The 25,300-nt window shown below is 34.1% G+C and overlaps 1 protein-coding gene across 2 annotated transcripts; it reads right to left on the reverse strand.

Moving 5' to 3' along the window:
• Nucleotides 1-489: 489 nt before the first annotated feature.
• LOC107847366 (disease resistance protein RPV1) lies at nucleotides 490-24,310 on the reverse strand. 2 transcript variants are annotated; one of them, XM_016691569.2, is made up of 5 exons: nucleotides 23,681-24,307; nucleotides 4,633-5,740; nucleotides 3,548-3,925; nucleotides 1,274-2,878; nucleotides 490-1,183 (listed from the first exon to the last, which is right to left on the reverse strand). In XM_016691569.2, exons 1-5 carry the CDS (start codon nucleotides 24,157-24,159, stop codon nucleotides 665-667), a joined length of 4,089 nt encoding a protein of 1,362 aa, XP_016547055.2. In that variant the 5' UTR covers nucleotides 24,160-24,307; the 3' UTR covers nucleotides 490-664. The 2 variants fall into 2 exon arrangements, with proteins under 2 accessions (XP_016547055.2, XP_016547057.2); XM_016691571.2 differs by having other exon boundaries at nucleotides 998-1,172; nucleotides 23,681-24,310.
• Nucleotides 24,311-25,300: the final 990 nt, after the last annotated feature.

Consider the following 25,300-nt stretch of genomic DNA (forward strand, 5'->3'; position numbering starts at 1 on the left):
AAATAGATAATGCTTGAGAAAAAAGAAAAAAGAGAAAAAAAAATAAAGGTTGAGAGACAAATGAATAAAACATGAAAATAAAATCAAAGGAAAAAATAGAAAGTGAAAATAATAAAATTAAAGGATAAAATAAAAAAGTGAAAATAATAAAAAATAGAATAATAAAATTAAAGGAAAAAATAAAAAGTGAATAAAAAAAAAAAAATTTGAGAGACAAATAAGTATGGAAAGTTTAAAAAATATATTTAAGGTGTAGATGGATAAAATGGTACTTGTACTATACTTAAAAAGTAAAGAAGATTATTTTTTAAAGACATTTCTTATTGGGGTCAAATAAAGTCACCCATATTTAGGTCTATGACATGCAATTTCCTGGATTGAAAATCACCAACATGGGTCGCACTGCGAAATTTTCTGAGCCGGATCAACAAAATTCGGATCACAACTCTAACAACAACAATAACATACCCGTGTAATCCTAGAAATTGAGTCTGAAAAGGGTGGTGTGCACGCAGACGTTACCCATACCTTTACAACGTAGAGAGGCTGTTTCCGGTGGAAACACACATTTAGTATATACACATTGATAAGTATCTTTATATAGTCCAATTCTTGGACTCCGTTTCTGTATGCTGACTACATTTCTGGCTATGAACTAACTGTTTCATAATGAATGAAAGAAATTGGCAAGTTTCTTTGAGACAGACTGCTGAGGTTCATCAAACAGATCCTCATCATCATCATCAAAGTCATCCTCATTTTCGAAAACCAAGTACATCCCATGCTTCTTCAGTTTGAGGCCATTAAAACGTGCATGCTCTCTAATTGCAACCTGAAGCCTATCACCTTCTTTCAGCATTAATGTAAAACTACTGTATTCTTGAAATCTACATAAATATAGCTGATCTTCATCTGTATCAGGAACCCCCAACAACTTCAAAGTCTTTTCATGTTTAGGTTTAGCATCACCTGGTGTGGTAATCATTGCTAGTACATCCACGATTGCTGGGACTTTGTGTCTGAAATCATCTTCTACTTTTTGGTCAAGAGAGATAACTACGCCGATGATCACCCCTTTGAGATCACGGTGCTTGTGAGTTGAGACGTTAGGTACTTCCTGAATAAACCAATCTGGAAGGTCATCCCCTGGAATGCAGAGATACTCCATACGCCTAAGAGAATCCTGCATTCAGAATCTTAGTAAACTGGATATAGAAATGTAAATATAATCATGATGTCTAAAAGGGTGAGCGAGGAGTAAAGGAGAAAGAACCTTAGAAATCCTCCTTTTTATAGAAGGCAAGCACGCGTTGCAACCGACTGTATACAATCTTTTTAAAGATTTCAAGTTTTCAATGCCAGGAATATCTATTATCTTCTTGCAATTACTGAACCGGAGTTCTTCCAAATATTCCAAATTTGATATGCTAGCTATCTGTTCCAATGAGGAGCAGTTTGCAGCATTTAACCATACCAAACTTGAGGGAAGTTCAGGGAGAAACTTGAGCTTTCTGCAGTTTGGGAGAAACAAACGCTTGAGAACAGAGAGTCCTTTCATGCTAGAAGGGAGGCTGCAAAAATCGTTGTAACCAAGTTCAAGGTCTCCCAAAGCAGTCAACTTCTGAAAATCATCAGAAATTTTGCCAGATATTTTCCATGCATGAGCATCTAGGAATTCCAAGGATGAGAGATTTGAAAATGATTCTGGAAGAGTAACACGTTTAGGGCTTTCTCTTCTATGTAAATCTTCCGTATCCAGCAGTTCATCCTCTTTAGACTGTGGTTTCTTTCTCATCTTCAGTAGCTTTAAGCTTGAAAGCATTCCAATTTCATCGGGTAATTCTGAGACAGCAGTTTCAACCATATAGAGGTAACACAAGCTCTTAAGGTCTCCAATTGAAGTCGGAAGATGTTGGAGATTCAAACAGTTGTTCAGGTTCAACGTCCAAAGTCTTTCCAATAAGCCTATCGAGTGTGGCAACTCAGTAATCGATGTATTCTGTAGGTCCAAAGTAGTTAAACATGACATATTTCCAGTTGAGCTAGGTAAAGATCTGATAGAAGTGCAGTTTCCCATCTCAAGCTTCTCAAGGGACTCGAAGTTCCCTGACTGGAAACTTAGTTCACTAACGTAGGTCCCTTGTAGACAAAGCCTAACCAATGACGATAAGCTACTCACAGAATTGGGCAATTCAATCAAGGACTTGCAATTGCTGACAGTAAGGAACTTCAATTGAGATAATAAACCAACAGAAGGTGGCAATTCTTTTATGGAACTGTGATCAAGATAAAGTCCTATTAAAGATCTAAGATTGCCAAGGGAATCAGGAAGTGAGATGAGCCCCTTGCACATTCTCAAGCTTAATTCCTCAAGATCTTTCAATTTTCCGATGGAATCAGGCAGTTCCTTTAGAGCTGATCCACTAAACGAGAGCTCTCTCAGCGAACTTAGATTTCCAATAGCTATAGGCAGAAACTCCAAAGACCAGCAATCATTTAAACTCAACATCTGAAGATTCTTCAGGTGAAAGATAGAGTTAGGTAGTTTTGTTATTGCGGTACCATCTAGAAGAAGCTCTCTCAACGATTTCCAACCACTCAAGTCCTCTGGTAACTCTCTTAGACTCGAGCAATCAGATAGGATAAGTACTTCAAGACGTTTCAATCCAGACACATCATTTGGAAATGTCAAAAGGTTCTTACATCCCTTCATGTTTAGATGAGTCAACATAGTCAAGTCTCCAATTGATGGATGGATCTCAACTAGTTCATTGCATTGCTCAAGAATCAGCTTCTCCAATTGAAGTCCAGATAAATCAGGGATTTCCTTAAGTTTGCGACAGCTACGTAGATCCACAACTTTCAGCTGCTTTGACATCTATCAGATGAAGATTTTTTCAGTCATTGCAAAAAGAAATGGACCCTCTGAGATCAGTAAACAGTAAAGCCAAGAAGTTACACATTAAGGAAACGAAGCTGATAGTGCCTACCGAGATAAAGGGATGACGAACCAACAAACATTTTCAAGTAAAAACAATAACCTTTTCCTTGTGTGCTTCAGCTTCATAGAGCCTGAAAAATAATTATCCACTTATCTGACAAAGATCATGAATCTAAAAATCATCAAAAAAAGGTGGGGCAGCACGGTGCTAAAGCTCCCATTATGCGCGGGATCGGGGAAGGGCCAGACCCCAAGGGTCTATTTTACGCAATCTTACCCTGCATTACTACAAGAGGCTGTTTCCACAGCTTGAACCTGTGACTTCCACGACTATTTTTCGACCGTCTTGAACCCATGACTTCATGGTCACATGACAACAAAAATCATCATAATCAAGAACATATATGATTAAAGAGACACGAAGTACTTCCTACTTAATTACCAACAAACAAAGTTGTCAAAAAGGAGACATGTAGTTCGGCATAGTTACTGACAAACAAAGTTTTAATAAAGGAGACACATAGTTCTTTCTACAACACATAGTTCTTCCAACTTACCAACAAACAAAGGTGTAAAGTAGGAGATTGGTTGAACTAATTCACTTACCTTGTTCTGGTAAACGTTCCACTTTCCCTTGTTCCAGACCTGTGTAATCATGCTCTCCGATAAATCAAGAACTGCAATCTTTCGGGACAACAACTCTGGAGGAATAACTTCCAAAGGGCAACCTTTCCACTGCAGCCACTTCAGTTCAACAGGTAATAGCTTGAAATGTCCAACCAATTTGACATGATTGATTTGGAGGAGTCTCAGATTGTCCATGCACTGAAAAGCTCTAGTGTGAAATGTTAAACCATTTTCGGTCCTACCTTGGCCAATATACTTTTTGAACACTTCTTTCAAATAGATCCAGGATACTTCCTCAGAATTTTGATCTTGCTTATTATCAAAGTCAACCACAATACCTTCAATGTTTCTTGTGCCCTTGAAATTGTTCAAATTAGATTAAAAAATCAAGAAGGGAAGCTAGAAGACAAATAACAAAAAGTTAAAAGCTCATTTAGATAATGAGTGAATAAGTCAAGTAACTGCAAAATGCTTTTTGGCTCCTATTTGAAGGTATCTTTTGCCTGCATTTTGTTGATTTATACTAAACTAGTAATACACAGCATTTTGTAAAAGAAGTAAATATAACTCCTACTACTAGAAGAGTTACAGTTGCCAATAATTTTTCAGAGCATGCCACAATCAGCTAACTTGAAAAATAAAATTAAAAAATAATTACGCAGTAAAGTGCAAAAAGTTTTATACAAATAGATGTTTCAAAAAAATCAATTATAAGTGTTTGCACCGTACGTGGTTTGAGAACCTAGAAAAAGCGGTGAATTACCAGCTACAATCAACTAAATTACACTGATAATATAATTTTTTATACAAAAAAGATATTTTGAAACTTGTGGGGATATTTTGAAACTTGTGGGGGGGCAAGCAACGCGAGCAAGCCCGCACACAAGTAGAACACTTGTTTAGATGTTTAACCACCACTTAAAAAACAGGAATCTCTCCAAAATTCATATCAGCGTATAAGTAGATACTAACTTCAAATTTCATCTCAACTTACAAGTAGGTATAATTCAATGTTAAATAATACTGCAAATACAAAGGATATCAACTAAATCATAAAACCATACCTTGTGGTTATTTAGGACAGCCATAATATCATCATGATTCCACAATCTACTACGTTTACCAGCATCTCCGAAATTCTCACGCTGTACGATTTGCCTTCCCATGTTTTTGAGCTGATCATGCATCCACAAAACATTCCCATCAACTATTTTAAGAAGACATTTTGCTGTGAGCTCTGTTATTGCACTTTCAGCGCCAAAACCACAACCTCTAAATATCGCAATTGCATCTTCCCTTTCAAGCCTTGTATTGAGAAGAAGACATGCTAAGTCAAGAAAGATGCACTTTTCTTGTTCATCTAGAGCAGTAAAACTTATTTCCAAGATGTCTTGAAGATCACCTGGACGAATCTGTCTCAGCTTTTGCACTACATCTTGCCACTCCTTCAATCTTTTCTTATAGAACAACAAAGATCCAAAAATTTCCAAAGCTAGAGGTAATCCCCCACTGAGTGTTACAACTTCTTCAGCAAGAACCGAAAAGTTCTTAGGAGGCTGTTCTCTTCCAAATGCATGATAACTAAATAACTTAAGTGACTCAGACGAGGAGAGCTCTTTTACCTCAAATATGTTAGTCACGATATTTGGGAGTAAAACATTTTGATCTCTCGTGGTAACAATGACTCTGGTTCCTTGGCAAAACCAGTTTCTTCCACAAATCAATGCATTAAGTTGGTCTGCATTGTCTATATCATCAAGGAAAATAACAACTGGCTCATTATTCATAGATTCCTTCATTAATTGGATACCTTCAGCAGTACTTTCTATGATTGGGGAAGCACCTGAGTTAAGATCACCAATGAGTTTGCTTTGAAGAGTGACTAAACTATTTTGTCGCCTTGCAATTTCTTTAACATCTGAAATAAAGCTACGTTTCTTGAAATGCACAACAAGCTGATTATACAAAGCCTTGGCAAGAGTTGTTTTGCCCACTCCTCCCATTCCATATAATCCTAATACTATTACACCATTTGCTTTAACGTTCAGTATCCTGAGCAACTCATCAAGGCGAGAATGAAGTCCAACTGGGTACTTTGCCACACCTAAAGGTGTATTATCGAGTTTTGCCAGAACTCTCTTGACTAGAGATTGAATTAACTCTGCTTCTTCCCTGGCACAAATGTGAACAATGAAGTCAGATGAGCAAATTTTCAGCCCCTAGAGAATATATGATTTCAAGTATGCATTCATAATCATTTACAGTGTTTCTTTCACACAAGAAAAAAAAACAGGCAATATAATATTCAGTTTCATTCTTTGAATGGCATTTCTTTGATCCTCAAACCATCTAGAAGTTCTTTCCTTCAACATAGTCCACCAAATGCAGGCTAATTCTTTCTCTCTGAACGAACAGATTCGAACTTCTCCTAGAATAGTTTCCGGTGCAAAATGAAATTCATAGGTAGAGCTGGATCTAGATTTCTACAACATGGATGCACCACTAAAGAAGTGAGAATTGATCCATGTTCCTCTAGATAAATAACTCAGCATTGATCCATGTTTCAACCAAGTGCATCATTTAGCTTTTTGGAGCATGGGGGTCAGCATATAATATTTGATCAACTCCTTGAAATATGTACATAAAATATCTTGTTTGGTGGAGAGACCATGGGTTCATGTGCATCATAAATTTGGCTATATAAATGCTCCCATGTTCACATGATATTATATATATATATATATAATAGGATTCAATTCATTTTACTAATGAAGAAAACAAATAGGATTAATTATGTCTCGCAATTTCATCACTACATCACATAAGGATTTTGCTCTGGTATTGCAGGTTTTCCACTTTATTGAGCTACATTATACAACTCCACCTTGGGTTTTATCACTACATCACTTAAGGGCATCAACACCTCAGAGGATCAGTTGTTACCTTTGGCATAACCTAGCTCATACCAACAATTTTTAGCAACATTTGTTGGTGTTTGATACAAACTTACGAGAACCACACCCTAAAAGCTAGCTATTAATTTGGGAGAGCTCAACGTTATATATGTTGAGATTAGGCTTAACAGATGATGTTTAGATAGTTAGTCTATGTGATCAATTGCAGGTAGAATGTACAGCTAGCAAGGAATGTACAGCTGTCAAGGTAGTTAGTTATAGTCTACAGCTGGAAGCAGTTAGTGGAGTTATTGTTTAGTGTGCATATATAATGCTGTGTAACAGATCCAGAGAACTCATTCTTCTTTTCATCTAATAACAAAAATATCTTCTCCAATATTTCTCTCTCTAGATTGATTTCCATTGATGAACTTATGGAAACATTCATGAAGCTCTTAGCCTAGATTTCTACATGATATCAAAGCCAAGTTATCTCGAGTGATCCACGTAAATTGCTTGTTTAAATTTCACAGAGAAGTAATCATTTTGAAGCTCCATAACCGTACAACAATGGCGAGAACCAAAATTGATGCCAATCATCCTCTGTATCTTGGATCGACGGATACACCGAGTTCGGTTCTTGTTCCGGTGAAGCTTACTGGTTCAGAAAACTATGGTTTATGGAGTCGATCAATGCGCATTGCACTATTGGGGAAAAGAAAGTTAGGGTTTGTGAATGGAGTGTGCATGAAGGAGTCGTCAAACCTGAATTACATGATCACTGGGAAACTTGTAACGTGCTAGTGTTGTTGTGGATAATGAATACGGTTTCAAAAGATCTATTAAGCGGAGTTGTTTATGCATCAAATGCACACCTTGTGTGGGAAGATCTAAAGGAAAGTTTTGACAAAGTCAATCGCGTGAGGATGTGGCAATTGCATCGAGAAATTACTGTTGACACCTAATTTTTGCCCTCCACGACTAAATTTAATCCTGAGTTTCTTCAGTTTTTAATAAACCAAAATAATTATTTCATCCAAATAAGAAAAAAAAAACTTAAAATATTTTTCATACGTGATTTTGTCATTTTAAGTAGCGATTATATACTATCATGTTCAGTTATACGAGATTATATAATTTGTTACTTAAATATTTATTTTACAAAATATCGGATTTAATTAAGGCTTATCTTGAAAATAAATTCAAATGATTAAAATCTTAATTTAAATATAATTTATTCTCAAAAATAATTTATTTGGATAAATATGCATTCATTTTATTAAATCAAGAAGCTCGGGAAAAAAAAAGTATTAATTTAATCTAGCTAATCTATTAGATTTAACCATAATTGAAAATTGGTCATAATAGCAATGCAATTTGTCAATTAATTTTTAATTTAGTCAAAATAAATAAATATGGCTAAATTTTAAATTTCAATTGGGGTCATATTTTAAATAACCCCAAAATTCTTAAGAACTCTCATAACTTTTACCCAATTCCCACCAAAAAATAAATTCAAATTGCACTATTCCACCAACTTTGTCCTTTTCCAATTTTGAAATTCAAAACTTGTACTATATTGTACTATTTTCCCCCACGTTATCTTCCACCTCACCTTATCTTTAATTTTTATATTCCAAAAACCCCCTAAATGTTTTTTCTCCCACATTGGTAGATGACAAGAAATAAATCTCCATCCTTTCCTATAAATACTTTTCTCCCACATTGGTGGAAAAAGAAAAAAAATACCACATTCTCTCCTATAAATACTACCACTACTTTGGTAGAGAAAGGAGGGGAGAAGGAAGAAAAAAAAGGCTAAAAAAGTGAAAAAATCCTTTTGAGCAAAAATAGTTCTTTTTATTTAGTAAAAATTTTTGTTTCATAAGTTGATCGGCTAATCAAAATTTTTGAGTTGCCAGCGACGTTTTTCGGTAGTGGTTGATTCCAACGAAGCTCGTAGTCTCGTTTTGCTGCCCCCAAAAAGTAAACACCCCTTTTTTTTATTTTAGTTTTTATTATTGTTTTCTTCTTCATAGTTCGTAGATATAGGACGTTGTGGTATCGATATTCTAATTATTTTCATGTTAATGATATAAAAATGAGCTAGCAATAGTTGTATGTGCCTTTTTTTTACTTTATTCTTTGATTATTTTGGATAAAGTTTCAATCTTTGCTTAAAAGATGTATTTATGTTTTGTTTAAACTCATTGTTGTTGGATACATTTATTTTTAGTATGTAAAGTTATTTTCTTTATGTTTAGAAGAATAGTTAATGTTGAATGTTTTGCCTTTTCACCTTATTCTTTGATTATTTTAATAAAGTTTAGATCTTTACTTGAAAAACGATACTCATGTCTTGTTTAAACTTATTATTGGTAGATATATTTGATTTTAGCATGTAAAGTTATTTCCTTTATGTTGAAAAGAATAGATAATATTGATTATTTCTTTTTTTTTTTACTTTATTCTTTGATTATTTTGGATAAAGTTTAGATTATATTTAAAAAATAATACCCATATCTTGTTTAAACTTATTGTTGGTAGATATGTTTTTTATAGCATGTAAAGTTGTTTATTTTATGTTGGAAGAATAATTATTATTATTTGTTGCGCCTTAATAAAAATAGTAATTAGTTAATTTAAGAATTTGTCATTTGCTTACTAATTATTTTAATGAATTTCAAAACCCTCATATAAGATATGAAGTGCTAGCTTTATTTTTCATCCAAGATGTTTATTCTTCTTTGTTCGCATGTTGTCTTTTCAAAATGATAAGAAAGTTCGAACTTTTGTAGCTAAATAAAATTATTTGGATATTTTTTACTCATGCATAGTATGATTGTGAAACTTTTGCTTTGCATTTTTTATTTGTTGACTCTCATTCTTGTGCAAGTGTGCTTATTCTTGTCATTCAAAAATTGATTCTTGATAGTTTCTTTTACTTTGAAATATGTCACTTTTATGCCTTGAACATATATTAATTTCTTTATCTTTTCTTTGCATGCAAAAAAAAATCTCGAGTCCAAATGGACTCCTCTCCTCTTGCATTTTATAATGGGTAAATGAGGCTCACCCCTTCGAGTCAAGTTTGAAGTTTAAACCCAAGGTCCACTACATGGCGTGCGGGTGCTAGAAGATAGACGAAGAAGGAACATAGGTCAAAACCCATTGATGAGGTCACTAAGAGACTTGAAAAGTCTCAATTTTTATTGTTGTCTTCTTTTTATTTATTCATTTAGTCATTTATTTATTCATTCATTTTGGCCTCGAAGCCAAAGTTGTATTTAATACAGATGGAGCAAGACTTAAGCCAAAGGCTCGAAAAATAGTTTAGGACAGGTGAAATGGGTCGGAAGCCCAACTAGACTCGGACAGGTCTTGTTGATTTGGGCCCAATGGCCTAAATCCTTTACTTTCTCCTCCCTTCCCATTTTATGTGTTTATTTGTTTATTAATTTTGTTTAGACTTAGTTAAAATCCCTACTAAGTCGCCTAAATCTATTTTACACAAGTCTTTTTTTTGAAAAAAAATCAAATCACTATTTCAACAAATTAATCTTTTTGAAGTTAATCAAAAGATGATTTTCAAACAGTCCGAATAACCGTAAGTTAGAGGACGTTTTAGGTGCCTAACACCTTCCTAAAACGTTAATAGGAAACGCTTATCTAGAATCTCTAACTTAAAACGATTTTCCTGTTTTGAATCGTTTGAAGTAACTTTTATAAAGGTTTCTTAATTCCTTTTCAAAATTAAGTAGCGACTCTCTTCAAAAGTCAAAATTTCCGCAAAACAATTACGACGTTGATGCAAGGTACTAACTCTGTTTCTACCTATTTCTCAAAGTTAAAGGAATTATGGCATGAGTATGATGTATTAGTTCCTTCATCTAAATGTGGCTGTGAGAGGTCGAAAGATTATGTCGAGCACTTGAGCCAGCAAAGGCTTCTTCAGTTCCTTAGTGGTCTTAATGAATCCTATGATCAAGCTCGTAGATAAATACTCATGAAATCAGTAGCTCCGACTTTAGGACAAGCATATGCCACGATTATCCAAGATGAAACCCAGCAAATAGCAGCTGCAATAGCAGCTAAAGCAGCTGATAAAGTTGAAACCATGGCTATTCACACAAGTTCCATGAGTTCACAGGCAGGAAGAGGTAGAGGATTTAGAAAAAGGCAGCAGCAGTGTGATTTCTGTAGAATGAAAGGCCACACAAAGGAAAACTGCTACAAGCTTGTTGGATATCCACCTGGTTTTCAAAATAGGAAGTTTTCTGGAAGTGGAGGATTTGGTGTTGGTAATTCTGATGGATGGAGAAGAAATACATGCACTTCTGATAACTGGAGAAAAGAGCAACCACCCACAGTGAATAACACTGATGTAGCATCTGCATCTAGGATTAATGGAGAAGTTTCATCTTCTCGGAACAATACCGGATTTCAGTCCGAAAAACAGTTTTACAATCCCTTTTCTAATGAACAATACAAATAGATCTTAAGTTTGTTGAACAATGATTCAGGAGAGCATCATGTCAACATGGTAGGTATTGTAACTTTCTTGATGTCTCATTTTCTTCCTAAAATTGAATGGGTCATTGATTCCGGAGCCATACATCATGTTACTGCAAAACTGCAATTGTTGAAGGATAGGGTCAATCTAGATGCTTCTAAAAGAGATAAAGTGCATTTGCCTACAGGGGAGAAAACTGAAATTACTCACACAGGAAGTACCAACTTATTTGGGAATGAAAAAATGAAGGGTGTGTTATTTGTTCCCGAGTTTAGATTTAACCTTTTATCAGTGTCAAATGTGACTAAAGAGCTGTCTTGCTTTGTCACCTTTTTCCCTAATTTCTGTGTGTTTCAGGACCTCTGCAATGGCAGGGTAAAGGGGATTGGTAAAGAGCAAGGAAGCTTGTATGTAATTGATGGAGATTCAGCGGGATCTATGGTAGCAAATAAGCTGAAAACATGTATGACCAGCAGTGATGCCGAGTACAGTTTATGGCATAAGAGATTGGGGCATCCATCATCCACAATCATGAAGAAGATTCCAGAGTTAAATAAGTGTTCTAGCACTACTTTAGAAAAGGATTGTCATATTTGCCCCTTGGCAAAACAAACTAGGCTACAGTTTCCACTTAGTGAAACTAGAGCAGATTTTTCATTTCATCTTGTACATATGGATCTCTGGGGTCCATATAAGGTCCCGACTTATGATAAGAAATACTATTTCTTGACTATTGTGGATGATCATTCTAGATTTACTTGTTGCAATTAAAGTCTGAGGTGATTGTTGTGCTTAGACAGTTTTTAGCCATGATAAAAAATCAGTTTGGCATGATGATCAAGGTTTTGAGGTCTGATAATGCTGCGGAGTTCGTAAATTCTAAGTGTAAAGAATTGTTGTTTTCTCTTGGCATTGAGCATCAAAGTAGTTACCCTTATACTCCCCAGCAAAATGGGATTGTGGAGAGAAAGCACAGCAGATTTTAAACATTGCTAGAGCCTTGAGGTTTCAGGCTATGATACCTCTTAGATACTGGGGATTATGTGTCAAGGCTGCAGTTTATTTGATGAATAGGTTGCCTTCAGTTACACTAGCTAGACATACACCATATGAACTACTGTTTCATAAGAAACCTTCCATCACTCATTTAAAAGTCTTTGGTTGCCTTTGTTATGCAACAAATTTGTTGAAAAGAGACAAGTTTGGACCAAGATCAAGATCTGCAGTGCTACTTGGTTTTTCAGAACTGCAGAAAGGTTACATATTGGTTGACTTAATTACTAAAGATATATTTGTCAGCCGAGATGTGGTTTTCAGGGAAACTATATTCCCTTTCAGTTCACCAGAGTCACTACATGCACTATCATCATGCCCTAAGGTTATTCATCCAGTTTGTCTTAGTGATACAGGTATGGATTCACTTCACACTTTGTCGTCTTCACCTTCGGATGATGCAAGTGATACTGATATGGTTCCTGAAGTGCAAGCACCAGCAAAACCTGCACCTCCTGTTAGTACTACCACTGATATTGCTCCTGATCCTAATGTTGATACTAGAAGAAGATCAACCAAGACCTCTAAAGAACCCCTTTGGATGAAAGACTATGTTGGCAGGCCCAAAGCACAATGCAGTAATGTTTTATATCCTTTATCTGACTATTTGTCTTATGCTAATACCTCCTTTACGTACCAGTGTTATCTAGCCAATTTCTCATCATTGGTAGAACCTCAAAGCTTTAGTGAGGCCTTAAAGGATAAGAGATGGGTTGATGCCATGAAGGTTGAGATCAAAGCACTTGAAGATAACAAGACTTGGGAAATTGTTGACCTGCCCGCTGGGAAGAATACAGTAGGCTCAAATTTACAAGATTAAATTTCAAGCAAATGGAAAAGTGGAGAGATTCAACGCTAGATTGGTAGCCAAAGGTTATAGTCAGAGGAAAGGTCTGGATTATCACGAGACCTTTTCACCTGTAGCCAAGATGGTTATAGTCAGGTCAGTTATCGCTCTTGCAGCATCACAAGGTTGGAACCTACTTCAAATGGATGTGTTTAATGCCTTTCTTCAAGGTGACTTATGTGAAGAAGTATACATGGAAATTCCTGAAGGTTTCAGAAGACAGGGGGAGACTAAAGTGTACAGGCTATTAAAATTTTTATATGGACTTAAACAAGCATCCAGGCAGTGGAATATTAAATTGACCGAAGCACTGATACAAGATGGTTTTACTCAAAGCAATTATGACTATTCCTTATTTACTAAGAAGGAAGGAGAAGATATAGTAATCATCTTAGTTTGTGTAGATGATTTACTAATCACTGGAAGTTGTAACAAGATGATAAACTCAGCGAAGGATGCACCACATCAACATTTCAAAGTAAAAGACTTAGGAGAACTGAAATTTTTCTTGGGAATTGACGTGTTGAGATCCAAGACTGGAATATTGTTGAATCAAAGAAAGTATGTGTTAGAGCTAATTTTAGAGTTGGGGCTTGATGGAGCAAAACCTGCAGCAACACCTTTAGAAACTAATATCAGACTCACTAGTGCAGAATTTGATGAAGCAACAGGAGAGCAAAGTGATGCCTTATTGTCAGACATGGGAGCATATCAAAGGTTAATGGGAAAACTTTTGTATGTAACCATAACAAGACTAGATATAAGCTACACTGTATAGACCTTGAGTCAATTCATGCAAAGGCCAAAACAATCTCATTGGGATTCAACTATCAGAGTGGTGAAATATTTAAAGTTAGCACCAGGACAAGGGATCCTTATGAGTGCATCACCTAGTCAAGAACTTACATGCTGGTGTGATTCAGATTGGGCAGCTTCTCCAAATACCAGAAGGTCTGTGACAGGATACTTGATCAAATTTGGGGACTCACTAGTGTCATGAAGTCAAAAAAGCAACAGACAGTCTCAAGAAGTTCTGCAGAGGCAGAGTATAGGAGCATGGAATCAGCAGTGGCTGAAGTTACATGGTTGGTAGGTTTATATCAAGAAATAGGAATCAAGGTGAAACAACCAGTGAAGATTATGAGTAACAGTAAGTCTGCAATACAGATTGCATCTAATCCAATCTTTCATGAAAGGACTAAACATATTGAAATTGATTGTCATTTCATTAGAGACAAAATCAAGGATGGACTCATTAAAGCAGTGTTTGTAAAGACTGAAGAACAACAGGCAGATCTATTAACCAAAGGGTTAAGTAAAGCACAACACTCATATTTGATGAGCAAGTTTGGAGTGTTCAATATCTTACACCCTCCAGCTTGAGGAGGAGTGTTGAGATCAGGCTTAACAGATGATGTTTAGATAGTTAGTCTATGTGATCAATTACAGGTAAAATGTACAGCTGGCAAGGAATGTACAGCTGTCAAGGTAGTTAGTTATAATCTACAGCTGGAAGCAGTTAGTGGAGTTATTGTTTAGTGTGCATATATAATGCTGTGTAACAGATCCAGAGAACTCATTCTTCTTTTCATCTAATAACAAAAATATCTTCTCCAATATTTCTCTCTCTAGATTGATTTCCATTGATAAACTTATGGAAACATTCATGAAGCTCTAAGCCTAGATTTCTACAATATAAGCCCTACATCAGCTCCTCATTTAACCGATGTGGGACTCAAGTCCCATACCTTGCAATAGGAGATATCCTCAGCTGAAACTTAATTGGAAGCCCCTCTTCCTTAGGTTGTCAGTCAGACAAGTCTTTGTAGCCACTAGTCATATAAAACACAACATTTTAGAAGGTGCATTTACCTTCCAAGTCTGTTTCCATGGGCATTTCTGTCCTTTTAAGCTATTCTCCATCAAAATTTTATAGGCTGACCTATCACAAGTTGTCTCAACCTACTCCTCCATCACACACAAAAAAATCATCCTTGAACAGAACCAACTTACACAACTTCTAAGGGATAGTTAGCCATTGGTATTAGAGAAAATAATACAGGTATTAGTTTTGGTATTACATATCAATTGTTTGGTACAACTTTTCAATATATGTATAACTCCTATGTATAGTGAGTACACAACAAGCCATGGTATTAACAATATAATGTGTTTAAGTAGATACCTAAGCATAATTAGAAACACAATTGTCCCTAAAGATGTAAGCAATATAATGTGTTTTAGTAGATGCCTAAGCATGATTAGAAACACAATTGCCCCTAAAGATGAACAAAGCTAAAGAATATGGAGGGAGTTTTTGTAAGCGAACAATCTTTTTAAACATTATGCAATGTATGTTGTTTTAAGGATGATGGATAGCGCTGTTTTGGGGGAATGCTTAAAGGGTTTAAAGTTGCGGTTGGAGGTTTAGGGACAGCGATTGGAGGTTTAGGGACAGTCTCAGTGTCTTCACTTGTTTTTGCGGATGATACCTTGATTTTTTGTGATGGTGCTGAGGCCCAGTTAAATTATTTAGGCCAAATTGAAAATTATTACAATCTTAGGAGAACCACACCGTAAGAGCTGGCTATTAAGGTGGGAGATCCCAAGGCGATAAAAACCCCACACCAATTACTTTGTAGTACTGATGTGGGAGTTTAGCAATAGATCATAACAAGTGTTAGATTATTTTTTTTTTTTTGACTTACACCGGGTATCCGGGACTCTTCGAGTCCTGACTAATCCAAGGGGTGCACAGGCCCTCGACAAGGAATTTCCCGCAAGTGCACCACAGATAATTTAGGGTTTTCACCCAGTCTGATGGCCCTCTGAAATTGTTTGCACCCAGTGGGAATCGAACTTGAGACCTTGAAAAGGAGCACCCTAAAGCTCAAGCCAATTACTACCAAGCCAATGCCAACCCCTGAGGATGAGATTATTTGTGTCAGGGAGGTGAATAATATTGTATCACTCGTTCAAGTATTGAATTGTATTGGGGTCCTTCGTGAATAATATTGTATCAGTCGTTCAAGTATTGAATTGTATTGGGGTCCTTCCTAATATCTATCTTGGAGTACTATTAGGTGCTTCAAACATGGATCTAAAAGTGTGGAATCTGATTCTTCAGAGGATTGAGAAGAGAAAAGAAGGGTGGCAAAAAAGATATTTGTCCAAAAGAGGGAAGGAAGTGTTTATTAAGAGCACGTTGTTGAGCATCCCACTTACAACATGTATTTATTCCATGCTCCAACTTCAGTCACTGAAAACTTGACAAATCTTAAGAGAAATTTCCTAGATGGGGCAAGAAAGTTTCATTTGGGCAATGAGAGACTGGCACATCTCTAAGGTATGTTGGGACCTGTTTCTTGGAGATTATGTAATGACAAAGCTGCTAGCACTTAGGGAACAGGTTAGGCTCATCTGTCACTATCACGGTCAACGAAACACAGCTAGCGCAAAATACAAAAGTTGGTGAAAAAGTTGCTACCATCTTTTTATCTCAGCCAATAAGATCTCTCCTAAGTTTTCTTGTGTCATACTATGTATCGCTCATCTTCCTCAACAAGAAAACTAACGCTTCCATATTCTTACAACTAAATATCTCTCTGAAGTTGTCAAACGCTCCATTTGCAACAGAGAACTAATAGCTCATAAAGTTATATTTTATTTTCTTGTTGGACTCAAATCTGTATACTGTGTTCTTAAACATTTGCCTATATTTGCTTATGATTGTTAGTAGGTGTTCTGGTGTAAACCTCAGTTCTTTGTGATCATCTAGAGTTAGGTGATTTTTTAAGCTAGAGTTAGCTTGTTGTCCAGTTAGAGTTAGTTGGAGCTTGTGGCAGTAGAGTTACTGCCTGTGTCTTCTTGTAATAGAGTTATTGCTAGGAGATAAAGATTAGGAGGTTAATCCTTGGAGTCTGTATTCAAGAAGTTGCTTGGATATAGTGAAACTTAGAAATCCTGAAAGCAGGTCATAGTTTTTCTCCCTTGAGCAAGGAATTTTCACGTAAAATCTTTGTGTCTGCTATTTACTCTATTCCTGCACTTATAGTTTATATCTCTCCTAGTTCTTATTGTGTGAGTTCATTTGGAACAGGTTCCAGAGTTAAGGAGCAACTCACTGCAACTCTTCAACTATCCACAACAGGGGCGGAGCTACCGTTTATACAGGGGTTCATCCGAACCTCCTTTGGTGGAAAATTATACTATATTTACATGGTTAAAATTATTTTTTATGTATATATAGTTAATGTTGAACCCCCTTCGGTTAGTTCGTTGTTCACTTGTGAACCCCCTTACAGAAAATCCTGGCTCCGTCACTGATCCACAAGTATCAAAACCTCTCTCTAATTGATTTCAGCTTGCAACTTCATTGTATCACCAACTGAATTTTCCAAGATAGCATGGAAAGAAATTTCAGCAATACCAGTTTCTTGAGGGTCGCCATTGTCACCACCTATAGCATTAACTTCATCAACATTTTTCGGTTAATCTCCTTCAGTAATTTCCATGAGAGACAGTTTCGTGGGTTTACATCTATAGTGGGTGAAAATTACTCCTGTCAACGAAAACAAAATCCCTTCATCTTAAGGTTTCGATATTCCATGATCTAGTTTGAAAAGGTTGGGACGCGACTGTGGTGGAAGAAACACTACTACATTAATTTGGATCTGTAGACAAAGTAGTGTTGTTCCGGTTATATTTAACAGGCAGCAATGAGTTTTGTGCGGTGGATTTGTTGGTTGGGGCCAATTAGGTCCTCTATTGCTGCGCATTGGGACTAATTTGTTTTCAAATTCAAGTGCCAAACTTATAACCCGATAAATTGTTCTAGACTTGTGAATCCTAACATCAAATTTGAGTTCCTCCTTTAGCCCATTGATGAAAACTCCTAAGAGACAGTGATCTGGCCAGTTTGTGACTTTAGATAAACGTTTCGCAAATTCTTGTATACTCCTATACAGAACCTGTTTGTCAGATGCTACAATGATGCTCGTCCGTGCACGATTAATTCCAGAAAAGAGATCAAGAGCATCACTTTCAAGCTACACAACAACGATGTCAACTTTGTGGTCATCTGGAGTTTGGTAGTAGCAGAAATACTTTTCTGTCTTCAAAATCCAACCTCTAAGGTCCCCTCTTTCAAATATGGGAAATTCCATCTTCATGTGTGGCTGTCGGGGAGGATTTTTTGGCCAGCATTGATTATCGTTGTCTTTTTTCTCTTCTTGCCAAACATTTGCATTTTTTCCTTTATTACGAGTTGAGTGACTGGTTTCCTCTTGTTGGGTGCTGCTAGTTTGGGCTTTTAGTGTAGCAACATCTACTGCCAGCGAATCAATTATATTTAGTTTTGATGCTATGGCAGATAGTCGTTGGGCAAGGGATTCAACATTGGAAACGACTTCTTGAGAAGTATAAGATCTAGTATTGATCATGTCGATCGGTCTGCTCTAATACCAAACTATTAGATGCTAGAAAATTTTATGAAAGTGGGTAAGAAAGAAAGACAAGTTTATATGCATTTATGTATTGTGTTTGTTATATTGTTATTGATTCTAAGTCGGGGTCTATCGAAAACAGTCTCTCTACTTCACTAGTGGTATGGACTGCGTACACTCTACCTTCCCCAGACCCCACTAGGTGGGAATACACTGAGTATGTTATTGTTGTTATTGGGTAAGAAAGAAAGAAAATTACTACTCATAAAAGATTGTACAAGAATCTTAAACACAATTTATGGCAAGTAAATTCATCCGTATGGAGTGGACAAAACTCCCAAAAATTGATATTTTAGCATATATGCAATCCTACATTAAAAGATAATTCTAACTAGATATTTATAAGATACATATTATCTACAACAAACAACAAAACACTGCAAAGCTTAATCTGGTAGTAGTTGAAATGTGGTTCCACCTGTAGTTGCATGATCTCTATTTCCCCTTTCACACTTTCTTTTTCTAAAATATGTCTTCAAAGATTGGGCCGTATCAAATATGCATAGGTGGTTTGGAACTTCATGGACAAAGGCAAACACTATGACAGAGTTGATATTCAATTGGAAGAGTGTGAGAGAAGGGCATGGGATATGGTTACACTTGCGCTAATATGGGCCGTTTAGATAAAAAAAAATAAAAGAGCTTTTCAAGGTGTAGAGTCAAGTTTCTCTCAGTTGAGGAATAGTCTTCATTCCCTTGTTTTCTTTTGGTGCATGCAGAAAGTTCCTTGTTGTATATATAGACGAGTGATTGAAATTTGTAGAGAATCATATCGTATTGTAAATTCTATATTTTTGGTATATATCTTGTATATGACCGTTGGGACTATGTTTATAAATGAAAACAAATTTACTTGATAAAAAAAATAATAACAGAACTAATTATAGCATTATTAATACACCCTACCAACGGCCCTATGCGTAGTGAAATTCTTTACAATAAATATAGTTCAACTGATTATAACAAAAAATATTTCTACTTTTTTTTAGATTATTAGTTCAATATATATATATTCGGAAATTTACGTGAATGTACCCCTAGGCCGATTAGTTTACAAACATGGCCGAAATATATACTAACTATACACTTCAAATGTATAGAATTTGATGAATGTGACAAGAATTGGGCTCTTTAATTGATTAATTTTGAGAAAAATTTTTGTTTTAGTACTTTTTATAAAATATTTACGGCTTATAAATATACTTTTTATTTATTATCTAGATATATCATATTTATTTTACTATTTATAGCAACTGTACAATGTGTTAAAAGTGAATTATGTATGCAATATATATGTAATTAAAAGTGTATTAAAATATATTATATTTGTTTTGGCTAAAAAATACACTATGTATTAAAAAGGAATTGTGTGATAAAAAGTAAATTATGCATATTTTAAATTTAATAGCTATAAATGGTATAATATGATTTATTTAGGTAAGTTCTCTTAATTCTACCGACCTTCATCTATCTAATACGGGTCACACCAAATTACGTAGTAGTAGTAAAGAAAAATAAGAAATCGCTGGTAATCATTTCGAGTGAAAATAAAAGAAATTGACGAATCATGTGGATGAATCTAGGATTGGGTTAGGCGTTCATATTTAATATTCATTTCAATTTTCTTGAATTTTCAAAGGATTTGGTTCAAATGAACCCCAACGGTGGATCAACACCTGAACAAACCTGAAATTTCATTTTTTTTTTAAATAGAGAATTATTCTCATATTTATGAAATTGGATTTAACTCTCGTACATGTGTGAAAAAAAATTGGTAATAAGCTAAGCTAGTCTAATAAGTTTTTAAACATATTTTAGTTAATTTGATGTTTGATAAATATCAAAAATGACTTTCTAAGTTATCATTATTGAGGAATATTAGTATCTCCGTTAATTAAATATTTAGACTTTCATCTTATTGATGAAAGTTTGATTCTCAATCTTGTAATTTCCTTCTCTTGCCACTCAATTAAAAAAAAAAAAAGTTATTATTACTCCCACAATCACTCTTAAAAATACTTACAATGTAATTATTTTGTAGGTGATTAAAAAATATCCAAACAGAATTTAATTGTATCAAAAGAGGTGTAAAGTAATAGTATTACTCATAGAACGTTCGACATGCTTGTACTGTTTAATATCCTTTATTTCTAGGCTCTCTTTCTCTTTTTCTAATTAGCGGTAAAAGAAAAAGATAAGCGAAAAAATTACGAGGTGAGAAAATTAAACTTTTATCAGTAAGGTGAAGAGTGAGGTAACAAATCAAGATTGCTTTTTCTTTTTAAAGCTCATAATTAGAGTTAGACACTCAGTTAATTAATACTAACAAATAGAGTAGGAGTAATGTATTTACTTCTATATTTTTTGATTTATGTAAATACAGTACTCCCTCCGTTCATGGTCAAATCGCATAATTTCGTTTAATATTAAGATATATTTTCTCGTTATATTAATAAAACAAAAATCACAGCTTATAATATCTTTTCTTTTGTATAGTTTTCAGACATTTAAAATTAAAAATAAACAAATAAATTATTATTTTTGAAAAATTACTCCTTCCACACCACTTTACTTGTCATGCTTTGTGTTGTACACGCTTAATAAAAACATTATCTAGAGGTAATATAATTAAATTATTTTTATTTATTACTCTTACACTAGATTAATACTTTCTTCATTTTTTTTTATTTATTTCATTTGAATTGTGCTTATATTCTTAAATATTTGCTCATTTAATCTTTCAAGAATAGTTTAAACAAAAGCTTCCTATTATGCACTTGTTTGATAAATGTAATCATTATTGATTTGAAAAGAGGTACTATAAAATTTAATTAAGAATATACTAATAAAATTACTTTCAATTTTATAGAAGTAAGAAATTTATTAAAAGGTGTACCCAATCCAAATAAAGCAAATAAAAAAGAATATAAAGAGTATATTCATATTCATGACGGATAGTAAAAGTAAAAACAAATAATTATTTTACCTTGATTTTCTTAAAAATAATTTTGGATCATATAATTTTAATAAGGACGATAATTTAAGTGACACATAAAGACTTTACTTTGGAAGAAGAGAAAAGGATGATATATTTCAAATTAATCAAATTAACTGTGGTGACAAGTAAGGAGTCGTTTGATTGAGAAAAAGTTATTTCGAAATAATTAATTTTGAAATTAGTTATTTTGAGTAATGTTATTTGGGATTACTCTGGATTAGTTTTTTCTAGAACGTAACAATTGATTATCCGAGATTAGTTATCTCACCATATATATATATATATATATATATATATATATATATATATATATATATATGATAACTTATGTCACTGTAATGTAAATTGTGAGTAAATAGTTCTGATACAAACTAATTTCTCTAAGGATGCATTTGTTTTTTTTTTTTAAGATTCAGACGTCTGAATCCGAATGCATGTCTGAATGATTAAGATGTTGTCTTTAGATCTGAAAACTGAATGATTAAAGACTGTTTGTTTTTCAACTTTGAATGTACAAAAAAATTTATTTGTATATATAATAAAATAAAAAATACAATTCAAATAAAAAACTAATTATATTTCAGAAAAATATGTAATTTAATACAACAAAATTATTATTTGATTTAAAAAAAAATATTTATGTTTTTTAGTGATAGTGGAGATAGTTTATAATGGTGGTTGCGGTGACAATGATTGATGTTAATGATTAGTAATGTTAGTGGTGATATTTGTGATGGTTGGTGTTGTAGTGATTGTTATGATGGTGGCGGTTAATAGTGGTGATGGTGGTTGTGATGTGACATTGCTTGATGTTAGTAGTTGGAGTTGTTGATTATGATGGCTGAAAAATGAATGAATGATGGTTGACGATGTGTTGGTACTAGTTGGAGATATTGTTAGTTGTGATGGTGGAGATGGTTGTTAGTAGAGATAAATTATAGCAATGATAGTGATTGAAGTGATGGTAGAGGTGGCGTTACTAGTGACAATGGTGGTGGCCGACAAAGAATGTGTGGAGGTTGTAATGTATTAGCGGTAGTTAGTGGTGGTGCTAGTCGTGATAGATGAGTTGGTCGATAGTAAAGATTGGCCGGTAATGGTTGATGATGGTGGTGTTGTTAACGGCGGTGGTGACGTTAAATATAATTAGAATAATAGATATAGTAGGTGTGGTAGCAGTTGACAATAGTGGTTGGTAGCGATATTCGTTGTCGATGGTGATTGAGATGGTGGAGATGGTTGGTGGTGGTTGACAATGATGGCGGTGGCAGAGGTGGTGACTGATGATTATGAATAAAGAGGCGGTGAATATTATCCAACATCAGAATACCTTTTCAGACCTATTAAGACTTGATTCTAGATCTAAATGATTAAGAGCTATTCAGATCTATTAAGAACTAAAATCTTAACAAAAACAAATGCACTTAATGGTCTAAAGTATGAATCATTTAGATTCAGACCTCCATTAAGTGCAAACAAATAAGCCCTAACCAAACATAGATAAAATAATTATTCATTTTATTCTGACAATATTTATTCTTTATATCTTACACTAGGGGTGTACATAAGTCGGATTGGTTTGATTTTTATTAAAAAAAAAAAACAATCATGTCGGTTTATTAAAACTATAAAACAAATCAAACCAACATAAAATTGATTTTTTCGATTTAGGTTTTAGTCTTTTTTTTTATTCTTCGATTTTTTCAATTTTTTTTATAATCTTTAATTTTTACAATTATATTGTGATCGAAGGCTAAATCAAATATGTTTTTACTTATGTGCTAATGAAAAATCATAATTATGAAAAAATGAGAGTGAAAAACTCTTTTGGAACTAAAAAGTGAGATGAAGAGTGAAAAATTTAGGTTGTAAGTTTATATTGAATTTTCAATCATTTAATTAGCAATTAATGAACAAATATTACAATTTAAAGACCCAAATCTAAATATATATCTACATCTACTTTTAAATTATTGAAAATTACTAAAACTAGTTAAAAAGATAGTTAAAAAGTAGATTATAATTGATATTTTATGTATAAAAAAATTCAAATATTATATATATATATATATCAGTTTGATTCGGGCTCGGTTTAACTTTTTTTTGTTAACATCAAACCAAATCAAGAATGATCAATTTTTTTTCCCAACACTAAATCAATCAAATCAAACCATAAGTCAATTTTTTTTTTCGATTTGATTTGATTGATCGATTGGGTTTGACTTGACTTGACGATTTCGTTTATGCACACCTATCTCACACCAAACCACCTCTAAAGTGAATGGGGAAGAATAGATACGTACCAAAGCCTGGAATCCCAACCGGAGATATTACCAGCTTTCTTCATACCTTCTCTCCATCGGTAAACTTTCTCTGCTTCCACCAACTCCTCATGCTCTCTAAAATCCTTCTCAAACGGACCTTTCTGTCTCCGCACATCCGACGGATCAACTTCATAGAATACCGGCAACAGTAATATCCTTTTACTCTCCGATAACTTCGCCAGTTCTTCCAAACACCATTTCGAAGAAGCATAGTTCTTCGAAATCACTACGATTGAGGCTGCTGAGTCCTCAATCGCAGTCAATAAACTAGGAGAGATCTCTTTACCCCGATCCAGATTTTCATTATCAATGAATGTACGTACGCCGTTACGTACGAGTTCGTTGTGGAGTTTTTCTGTGAAGTTGTGGCGAGTGTCTTCTCCTCTGAAGCTGAGGAATATGTCCCATTGGAATCTGTGCCCTGAGGTTAGCGAACGTGCCGCGTCGTCGTTCGCCATAGATGGATTTTCGGTTTTGGTTTAGAAGCTGTGGAACTTGTACGTATGTGTATATGTATTACGGACATGACAGCAGGGGGGCTCTACTTCATTAAGAAAAAGGTTCGTTTTTTAACAATAATGAAAGAATTACTAGAAAAGTTTGAAAATTAAAGACTTCCGTTTAATTATTAAAGATCATATAATTTTAAAAATTAAATTTATTAAAAAAATATTTTTTAAAAAAAGAAATTAAAACTTCAGTTTGATTTCAGCATTAGGCTACTAATAAACGTGAGCCACCTACATAAATGGCGCCATTTCAACCGCTCATAGATTTTGGTACCATAATGGATAAGAGTTCCTTTTCTAATCACTTTCTAAATAAGTGATCTTATTTCATTTTGTTAAGTAACTATTTTAGATAATTAAAAAGATATTGTTCCTACATATTGTATAGTTTAATATTAAAATTAAAATATTTAAGTATATAATAATTAGTAGATATAAAGTGGAGATAATGATGTTATTAATTTTTGTAACTTATGTAATCATAATGTTATATTCTATTGGCGGAATCCATTGACAGGTACCTAAAGTTTCAGTGATCTTTTACTTTGAAATCTAAAGTCTACGTTGTTCATTTTAAGCACCTCAATTAACGTTCGACTGTATCATTTGATGTTTTTTACATAGCTGGCATGGTGCGTGTATTACATTTGCTTGAAGGCGCGTGGAAGGTATTTTTCGACTGATGTGGCGTTCAAGTTGGCCCACAAGAAATACATCAACTCATCCCATTAATTTATACCTTCTTCTTGATTTTTATCTTCCATTTTTATCAATCTTAAACTTATTTAATGGTTAAAATTATTGAGAGAGATTTAAAAATTAGATATACATTTAAGGGATCATCCTCTCTCATACGAATCAGGTTTGCAAATAATATTCAATTTAATTAGTTTAGTTGGGTGAATAATAACTAAATTGAATCTAAAATAAAGATTTAACTTGTCATATAATGTATAAGATTGATTTAACTAGTATATAATTTATAAAATTGATTATAAAATTGAATAATAACTAGTCATAGAATTTATAAAAATCCGCTCATATATATAAAATTAATATCATTCATTAATTTGATGTAGTATCGAACGCG

This window comes from Capsicum annuum, chromosome 11 (assembly GCF_002878395.1).
Source record: "Capsicum annuum cultivar UCD-10X-F1 chromosome 11, UCD10Xv1.1, whole genome shotgun sequence".
NCBI lineage: Eukaryota > Viridiplantae > Streptophyta > Magnoliopsida > Solanales > Solanaceae > Capsicum > Capsicum annuum.